General features: G+C 52.1%; 1 protein-coding gene across 1 annotated transcript in view; it reads right to left on the bottom strand.

Moving 5' to 3' along the window:
* Positions 1-9,365: 9,365 nt before the first annotated feature.
* ASS1 (argininosuccinate synthase 1) overlaps positions 9,366-10,267 on the bottom strand; it is a 78,841-nt gene continuing 77,939 nt past the window's right edge. Inside the window, exon 16 of the mRNA XM_037879897.2 lies at positions 9,366-9,644. Coding sequence (XP_037735825.1) covers positions 9,590-9,644 — 55 coding nt within the window. The 3' untranslated portion in view covers positions 9,366-9,589. The remainder of the gene's footprint in view (positions 9,645-10,267) is intronic.

Below are 10,267 nucleotides of genomic sequence, written 5' to 3'. Positions count from 1 at the left end.
ACAGTCAGCAGCGAGCCCAGCTCAGGGGAGCGAGGTGAGGCCGGAGGGTTCCTGCAGGCGTGGGCGGATGGAAGGCCTCCAGGCTGGCGAGACCACTGGAGTAGACAGTCTTCTTAGAGGAACGTTGCTGGGTGGGGGTGTGGGAGATGACCTGGCCTAGGTAGCTCCCTGCTGGGAGGGAGCTCCTACTGCAGACCTGTTACTTGCACTGGTATCAAGGCATGGCGTTAGCTAACATTAGCAGGTGCAAGCCATCGTGTGAGGGGCTCTCCAACCCAACTGCCTGGAGAAAGGACCATCCTTCCTTGAGTTCCAACCTCTCTCCACCAGGGTAGCTGCAGGGGAGTCTGAAACCCTGAGCGAGGATGAACAGCTCCTTGGAGACCAGGAGGAGGGCACACAATCGGTCACGGGGATACTGTATTGGGGCATGAATGCGCAGGCCCATGCGGCTACATGAGACCAGCTCGGTGTCAGCAGGGGGTGGCGCTGCATTGCTATGAGCTCCAGCTGCCCGTGCAGGAAATGGGCAGTGATTTGTGATATAGGACCTTGCAAATGTAGGGCAAGATCCTGGACTGCTACCCCATCCCCTTTGTGCCATAGGAGAGCTTAACAGGGCAGCTGGGAATCCCAAGGCAACATGCAATTAGGCAGCCGCACATACCTAAGTCCTCTAGGGGTCCTCTCTGGGGAGGATGGGATTTCCCCTTCTCAGTCTCTGTGAATGGTGTCCAAGCCCTCTGCAGGACATGCCAGCACTTTAAAGTTGGGAAAACAAGCAATAGTCCCACAATGTCCTTCAAACTTTCCTTTTGTCTTTGCAGTATCAGTCTGCAATCAGACAGCAGCAATTCTAGGCCTCATCTCCTTCTCCGGGGTGGGCAAGGGGGCCTGCAGTCTCAATCCAACACAACGGCCAATGCCCCTAGAACACTCTCTCTACAGCAACCCCTCTAGGCCTTGCATTACTCCAAACAGCTGCTGAGAATGGGTCCCACTCCTCTCCTATTTACATGCTCCTCCTTCTTCCCTGGCGTTCCCATTGGTTGCACCCTTGGAGAGTGAGTCTGGGTGTGTCCCACGCAGGTAGCTCCAAACAGCTAATGAGCATGCCCAGTTTCTGGAATCTGGATGATTCTGGCCTATCTGGCAAAGTCATCCCGGCTGGCTCAGCTGTGTCTGTAGGCACACACAGAATTCCCCCCAAACAAAAGCACAAACGTTGTATCCTGCGGTTACGTCCCTTATTTGCACCACTACCTGCTGCCGTGCAAGCACGTGGGTTCCCAGTCCGTCAGCGGATGCCCAGGTAACACAGCCAGCTGCACTGGTAAAGCACGGGGACAGGCCCGCTGAGCCAGGGCGTGAGGCAGATGGTGCAGCAGGGCAGGGCTGTTCCTACTCTAATTCACTGTAAGACAAAGAGGAAATTTCTCAAACGCGCCCAATGACTTAGGAGCCTTGGCCCCACTGACTTTCAGGGAGGAGGGTGCCTAATTGCCTACAGCACTTTTGAAAATATGAATATAATACCTGTTCTATGGTGCTTTTCATCAGTAGATCTCAAAGCACTTCACGGTCATGACTGTATTTACCCTCAGAACATCCCTGGGAGGTAGGGCAGTGTTGTTATCCCCATTGCACAGCTGGGACATGGGGCACCGACAGACTCAGTGACGTGCCCAAGCTCACACAGGAAGCCTGTCGCGAATTGAATCCAGGTCTCCCAAGTCCTAGGCTAGCCCCCAACCACTGCCCCCAGCTCATTTGGGTGCGTTTACAAATGTGACAAACAGTCATCTCTCTAAATGCCCTCGAAGCCACTGGTGCTTGGGTCTCACAGTGCTTCCTTCTGCAGCTCACCAGCCACACCAGGCTCTCGAGGCCGCCCCCATGAACCATTCAGGATGTGGGACCCCTCTGGAGAGTGTTTAGGAAAGCACCTGGACACGAACAGCATGAATGTCATGACCTTGGCCTCGCTGGACACAAAACAAACACCCAGAATAGCCAGAGAAAGGTCCATTTTATTTAAGTGGCGGTGGAGTAAAAAGAAATACCTGTCCCCCATCCCTCCTCCAGAGCACTCAAGGGCATTCCAGATGCCAGGGCTTTTCCCCCAGAGGAGGGGCACTACCCCTTGTATTCAAGCCGCAGCCCCGCTCAGGTAATTACATTCACTTTGCAGATTCAGCTGGGCATGATCTGCTTCTTCATGTCCATGGAGTGGGTGTGTTGCTGCACAATGTCACACGCCTGCCACCCTAGCTGGGGTTGCATCCTAGGACTGGGGGGAAGCTAGTGGGGTAGTTGAGGGTAAACTCGGATAAGCCCCCTTCTCATTTGGGGACTCGGGAGTTTAGGTTAGGTTAGTTCACCCACTTCTTTTTTCACCACCATGCCTCTGGGTGAAGCTCTGGCTAGTTCTCGTTTGCAATCGACGTAATCCAGCTTGCTGGGTGCTTTGGGATCTTTGGGCGGACAGTTCTATAATTAGGGATGTCGGCCATATGGTTGCTCACCCTCCCCAAACACATTGCGAGCTGCCCTGCCCTGGCTTGGTCCCGTTTTCATCACCCCCTCCCCTTCCCGCCCCACTGAAGTGACCCGTAAAGAAACCACACTATAGGTTTTCCCATAATCATGTGGGTTGGAGCCAGAAGGGCGGGGGAAAGCGGGCCAGGTGAGAGCAACCCCCTTGGAGGCAGCTCATGTGACCACAAAGGTCACGGGCTACAACCTCCTCTTGCCCCCATTTGCCCTGAGAATGGGAGCTGCGGAGAGTAAGCGAGCTGAGAGGGTGGAAACGCTGGTAACAGCAGGGGTCTGACTCTCCGGTTACCAGAGGCCAACAAAACATACCTGTCCCTTCTGCAGCCTCCCGCACATAACCACGTCTCTCATTCCCCCTTCTGGGGGGTGGGGGGAGGGGCAGGCCAGAAGGAAGCCCTCACAAAGCACCAGTAGGTCACTGACCACTGCTATTGAGTGACCAGATGGACTTTCCCGCTCTGCCGTTCCAGCCTCCTGTGTAGGCCTCTTGTTTCTTTCTTTGCTGCGGCTGAGCTTTGACTGTCTGTCCCCTCGGGGCAGCCTTTTGTAATGGGTGTGCAGATCTGCCCTGGTGTCTTTCTGATCCCAGCCAGCCTTCTCCCTCTGCCGCCCATGGCAGCGTGTCCCAGGGAAGAACATAATGGTCCCTTTCAGGCCTCCCAGCCCCAGCCTTGGGAAACTCCCAGGGAGAAGCAAGAGGGAGCCTTGTTAAATGTTTAGACAAAGGCACCTTGTTAAGGGGTTTACAAAGACGCCCATCGCCTGCGAAGCCGTTGGCTAAATGCACCCAACCCCACTGGGGAATTTCGCTCTCGTGGAAGCACATTTAATCACCACACCGGGCGGCGGGGCCGTGAACTGTGCGCAAGGCTCAGGGGTGTCTCGTGGTCTCCTCTTAACCGTTCAGGTTGCCCAGTGCAGATGCAACCAATGTGCAGTAGACGGAGGGTAACATTTCAAAAGGACGTAGGTGCCTCAGTCCCATTTTCAAAAGGGACTCCTGAGAGTCAATGGGATTTAGGCGCCTACGTTCTAAGTCACTTTTAAAAATGGATCCTAAGCCCCTTAGGTACATTTGAAAAGTTTACCAAAAACTACTGGTTGCTATTATGATCTGTATTACGGTAGCCCCGTCTCAGCGCTGGAGCTCACTGTGCTAGGCACTATGGGAACACCTACAATGACATGGTCCCTGCCCTGAAGAGCTTACTTACAATCGAGTCGAGATTCTACAGATGTTGCCTGACTTCTGTCAGTTCTGCAGTAGGTAGTCACAATTAAATAACAATACTACCTAACAGCACTCATGCAGGCTTTTTTATCCCATGATCTCAAAGCACTTTAGAAAAGCAGGAAAGAATCACCGTCCCTCTTTTACAGCTGGGGAAACTGAGGCACAGAGCGGGAAAGTGACATGGCCAAGGTTACACAAGGCATCCCAAGCAGAGCCCGACCCTCCTGACTCCTAGGTCTGTGCTCTTACCACTAGACTACCCAGCTCTAGCTGGGCCAAAACGTTACTCCAACAAAACTCAATCATGTTGAGAAATTTGCTGGAGCTCAAGAACTCTTAGAAGGCTCTTATGGTCCCGGGTTAGTGTCACTTGCTTACACGGTAAAAAAACGAAGCAGGCCGGCTGCGCACAGGAAGGCGAACACCATGCTTCTGGTCACCAGCAGTCGCACAACAGGACCCTCTGCAGATGACAGGCTCCAGGTCAGCCAGCTGCTGAGGGGGAGGATGCTGAGAAGCCGCGTCAGCTCAGGAGCACGGCAGCAACCCCATTCTCCTCCCAATGCCAGGAGCAGGTGTAGCCTAGGGGCAGCAGTGTACTGGGAGAGGCAGTCCCGGTCTGTGCCACTGGACACGGTGCACCTAGACTGGCCAGACAAAAATCATCCTCATTCTTTAGCTCCGAGTCTGCATTAACCGATAACCCGTGGGGAGTGGCACCGTCAGCCGCTCGGCTGCTCCATGGCCAGTGCTGGTCCTTAATCAAGAGTGTTGGTGGGATTCTTCTGAAGGAGACGCTCGGGCCTCTGCGGTGGCTGATGGGCTGTCCAGCAAAGCCCCATTGCTGCTATGGGGGCTGCATCGTAATGCTCTGGGGCATTGGATCAGCTGCGCCTGCCTGGATCCTCCACCTGGGAACTGGGCGTCATTCAGTTCCTGGCTGTGCAAGGCCCACGGGTTGGTTGCTTTCTCTCTGATGGTAGCTTCTCACTCCTGTTAGTGGGGCAGCACCCCCATAGCAGAATAGCCCCCCAGCCACAGGCCGTGGCTTGGAGATGGCCCAGCATATCTGACAAGGAGTGCAAGGGGGTTCATTCTGCACCGGCTGGAAGGAGCCGGCAATAAATTGGACGGCTGCAGCTTTAAAGAAGAATGTCTGTTCTTCTGTGAGCGACAAGGCCCCGGGGCAGCCGGGAGGGAGAAAGCTGGAGGACACCTGCAGAGATCCTGTACAGCTGGGGAAGATTAGCCTTTTCCACTAGACGAGACCCATTACCATGTTCCAATATACTATCACTTCCGCTAGGAGAGCCTGCAGATGAGATATCGATTGAGGTGACCCCTTCTCTCTAGCCTGAGATGCGTGCAGATCAGCCTGGCCAGCCTGAGGTTAGAGCCAACAGGGAGGCCGGTCAGCTGCCAATTACCCACAGCTCTTCGGGCTTCCGTGTGCAGGGCTGTCTGCCAAAGCCCCTCTCACAGGACGGAGGGGGCTGGAGGAGCTGTAAGGCGCAAACCCCGGACTGGTGGGAGAGAGAGAGCTGCTCCCTGGATTCAGAAGCTGGCCTCCACCCACCATTCCAGGTACATGGACGGACGAGAGACGGGTGAGTTAACTGGCTCCCTCCAAGCGGGGCAGGGTGCCGAAAAGAGCGAGGTTATGGTAAAGGGCGTCCAAATGTTCTCCAGCTGAGGACAGCACTGGCCATGCAGCGGGGAGACAAAGGGAGCAGCTTTCCGCGGCAGTTGTCTTTAACGCAGAGCGGCCGGCCATGGAGTTTGCAGATCTGCCCGAGCAAGGCTCAACGGGATTGAAGACCGCCCAGCTCAAGCCGGAGTATTGCACACTCAGCTCTGTACTCCTCCCAGCCACACCGCTGCACTGGCCAGCCCTACGAGCCACATTTGGCCCACTGCCTGCACTGTGGCTTTCCCGTAGTTAGGAGCTTGGAGGGGTGCGGCAGAGAGGGAGGGACAAAGCCAGCAGATGTTTGCACAAGGGACCACCTTGAATGTTTGTGCCCTGAACCACACTCAGCAACCCAAACGGCCTCCATTAAAGATCTCTGTGGGGTCCAGTTCAGTGAGTGCTCCCAGCCTGGGCTCCTGGGTAGGGCAAAGTTATGTTGTGATAGCATAGTAACAAAGAAAGATACAACGTTACGCACTCACCTAGCACCTTCCATCCAAAAATCCCAACCCAGCCTAAATATCTCAATGCACTTAAACAAAGGCCAGTGCAAATGTTGGGGCTCCCTACGCACAGGTATCCAGTCACTGAGCAAGGAGCTCAAGTCCTCCTCTATATAGGTCTGGTGAATTATTAGACTCAGTTCTTGGCTGGCTAAAATTAGAGAGATATTGGCAAACTGAAGGGAGTTCAGAGCCAAGCACTATAATGATCCCAGCAGCTGGAAGGATGGGTTTTTGGAAGAAAGATGAAAGGAGCGAGATAGTATGTAGAGCCTGGCTAACCTGCTGTGACATGAAGCCCACTTACAGCCACATGATGTGCAGACGCACCAAGGATGCAAAGGAATTAGAGTGGATCAAGGCGTCAATGGGTGGATTGTCAGGAGGAACGCCTCCCAACAGGGAGATGATGGAGACGGTGGTGTGATAGTCTCCAATGGGAAACACTGGAAGCTCCTTTGCTTGAGACATGTAAACTTACCTGGCCAGAGCACAAGAAGACATGCTGTGTACGGCATAATACTGCACTGGTTAGTGGTGAAGAAGGGTAGATCATCTCCTGGGTCTTTTCCATCTCTAGGTTCTACACTTGTAAGATAATTCTTCATGGAGAAGAATTTTTTTTCCCCTACGGGACTTGCAAAGGGCTCATGGGGCTAATGAGACTGACCTCCACTGTGAAGTGCTTTGAGATCTAGTGATGAAAAGCACCAGAGAAGAGCTGGGTATTGTTATTGTTATACATTTGGATTCTCAGTCCCCCACAAGCTCCATTTAAACAGCATCGACCTCACACCGCCCACTGGCTGGGAACTGCAACAGGAAGCTGTCACCAACATAGACCTTCCAAAGGTGACAAAATGAATGCAACAGAACATACGATCGGCTTCGACAGCAAAGAAAACAGCCAAGACTTTGTCTGAACCAAGCTGGTTCCCCCTCCCACGAGTTCAGATCAAGATCTACAGCTGTTTTATGTAATGCGTCCCATTCTCAACTTAAATTAATCCCACCCTAGTGTCGTGGCATAAACCAGTTAGCACCCAAATTGCATGGAATCAAGGCTGCTGCGGCACTATCTGAAGCCCCCAAAGCCACGGAGAGCACCATTGTGCTGAGGGGTTAGAGGCCTTGGATTTAAGTGTGGCTGTCAGACGCTAACATAGGGATCTGAAGGGGACAGGCCAGCATTTGCCATAGCAAAGCTCTGCTCTGAATGGAACTCGACTGCAACATGGGTCAGATTTTCCAAAGCACTCAGCACCCAGCAGCTGCCATTGTGCCACTTATGGTCAGATTGCTCTAAAGAGATCAGCACCCAACGTGCCCCTAAAGTCTGGGGCTGCCTCTCGCTGTGTCCACTACACCAGGAAATTACATCCTGGAGTAGCACACACGGTGTTAAACACGACGTAGTGGTCTGGGGCGAGAAGGACTGCCATGTTTAACGTCACGGTACTTCAGTGTGTTCTAACATGGGGGCATTTCTCCATCGTCGACAAGACCAATCTGTGGAGTTCTTTCATGCATTCTCAGATGATCCACTGGGCATTGGTGATGTTCCTGAACTGCAAAAGTTGGAGCCATATTTTGCTCCGACAACCAAATCAGATTGTTTTCAGATTGTGTGTGTATGGGGCGTGTGGGGGGAGGAGAGGTGTTTTATTGTAAGGATACAAGCCAGAGTAATAGGGTTGGACTGTCCCATTGTGCTTTGGCTACTCACAGCATCCCAAGTCTGTTTGGTAACAAGCTCTTAAGGGATCAGTGACCATTTCCAGAGAGGACAGTCCAAGATTCATCCACCTGCGCAAATAACGTTATACAACACTGGAAAGCTGGTGGCTCCAGCTTTCCCACAATGCACGATGATTTTTTCTAATGCTGGTGGGTGATGAGGTATCAGACCACATCTGTAGGAAACCACATCCGTAGGAGAACACCCGTGCATACGCTGCAGCATCTCGTTCTTGTAGCATGGCCTCCAAGCCTATGCCACGGGGAGCTAAGGGTGCTTAGCACCTGGCAGGATCAAGCCCTTGCATTCTCACTCTGACCCGCCCATAGAGCACAACAGGAGGTACTGCAGCTGAAAATGGGTGTCAGTGAGATCAGCGAGAGCTCTGGAGGAGCCCACATGAAAGGAATGGTCTCTAAGGAGGGATCTTGGAAAGAAGAGGGCTTGTTCCTGGAGCCCTGGCCATGGTAGGTTTTTTTTTCCTGACAGGGGGCATGGCATGGTAGGGGGATGGCAGAGGCATTCAGGGAGGAGATTTGGAGGAGAGTAGTGCATACAGGCGCAGGGAGAGAGAGCTGTCAGCAAGGCAGAGTGTAGAGTGGCAGAACCCAAGTGAGCCCAGCCCAGCTGGGTGAACATCAGCAGTACGGTGACAAATCTGTACCTACCTAGCAACTTACTATGCTCCAGCCACCCAGAAGGTCATGGTGAGAGCTGGGCTGGAGCCCAACACACAGTCCCTTCCTCCCGCACACCAAGAATTTCGCAAGATTCAGCCAAGGATTGGGCATTTCTATGGAGCCCGAGACTAGCCAGAGTGAATGAAAAATTCTGGCAAGGATAGTAAACCTCCTGCAGCAGAGCTTAAGCCAGACTCTAACTATGAGAGCCCAAGATGAGCTGGTGGCAGACTGGCCCACATCTGCTATTGTGGGGTTCAGACATCTTCCTCTGAAGCATCTGGTCCTGGCCACTGTCAGAGACAGGGCAGTGGATGAGCTGGACCTTGGATCTAAGCCCGTCTTTGTTTCTATCTTGCACTTCAGAGCAGGCTCGTTCAGCTTCACCTCCCTCTCCCCAGCCCCTTCCAGAGAGCGGTGTTCATGCTCTGGCACAATGCTGCCATGTCAAGGCTGCACCCGGGAATGATTGTATCTCAACCCCCCCCCCCCCAGCCCCCAGGAAGATAAAACCTCCCTTTTAAATTGGAATTTAAATAAAAATAATCATCATACGGAACAGAACATTCCTTCTGGGCTCAGATTGAGGAAAAGTTTTTTTGTTTTTTTTTTAATTAAACAAACACTAATTCTGACCCTTTGGCACTCAAGAGGATAAGAGAGAAACAATAACATCCCCTTAATGACTTAAACATCAGAAGCAGTGATGGGAGTTTTGCTTCCCCATCCTTGGTGGCCTTTTAGCATTCAACGAAGGAAGAAGCAGGTAAGTGGATTGTTTGGGTACATTCCCTCTCCCCCTTCCCACTCCAATAAAAAGGTACACACTGGGACAAAACCGCGTGTCCTTCAGAGGCACTTAATCCACTGCAAACCTCACAAAGACTGGCTCAAGGAACAGTTTGGCCATCTAAGTGCAGGAAGAACAAACAGCAACAATCAAATAATAAAACCCTACTCGGCGTAAAGAAACAAAAAGCTGGGTTGTTTTAATTTCTTTTCTCGCTCCTCTCCTGGTTGACCCCTTTTTATTTATTCCATTTCGCTTGCTGCGGAAGCCTTGTAACAAAGCCATCACCTCCAAGCCAACTCCGGGAGACGAGTTACAATTATAAATTACCAACACAATTAGTGCGAGCGCTTCGAAAAATTAGAAAGGGGAGTGAGAGCCCCGTGTGCTATTGATTGCTATTCATTCTGCTTTGCGGCGACCTTGCTCTGAAGACGATGATATTCCTTTAGCCTGTAAACCAGATTAAAAAAAAATTAATTGTAAATTAACAGGAATAACACGCATTTCGATTCAATTAATTTAGGCGGAATGAGGGGATGTCGGAGCAAATGTTTGTTAAGGCCTGTACGGTTTGATTTTTTTTTTCCTGCCCGCTAGTGTAATTAATTGATCGGGGGGGGAATTGTGCATTATTGTGGAGAACAAAGCAGTTAACAGGCAATGAAAAAAGAAAGAGTCCATTATGTAAATACGGTGTGTTTCACAGCATTCAAGGGGATTCACAGGGCCTGGGAGATAAGTAAAATACAGAGACTGGAGGGTCTGTAGGAAGCTGTAATTAGCCAAGGCTCCTGTTCCTGAGATGTTCTGTAATTGCTCATGCAGGCCATGCGGTCCAGGTTGGGCTGGAGGCACTTGAGTGACCACTGAGGGAGTAGCGATGAGCGGGTGGTTTTCTTCCTGCCCATCGTCTCATCTACTGCCTTGGGACGGACTGCCAGGGCAGCTCAGCTTCCAAGGAAGTCAGGCCCCGTCCCCCTTTTAACTCGGCATTAGATGTGGGGGTTGGTGTCATACACCACCTGGTGTGTCTCGAGCCCCGTCTACACTGCAATTGGACCATTTCACTCACC

Source organism: Chelonia mydas, chromosome 16 (genome assembly GCF_015237465.2).
Source record: "Chelonia mydas isolate rCheMyd1 chromosome 16, rCheMyd1.pri.v2, whole genome shotgun sequence".
NCBI lineage: Eukaryota > Metazoa > Chordata > Testudines > Cheloniidae > Chelonia > Chelonia mydas.
The sequence above is the reverse complement of the archived record's forward strand: the minus strand, read 5'-3'. Positions and strand labels throughout refer to the sequence as shown.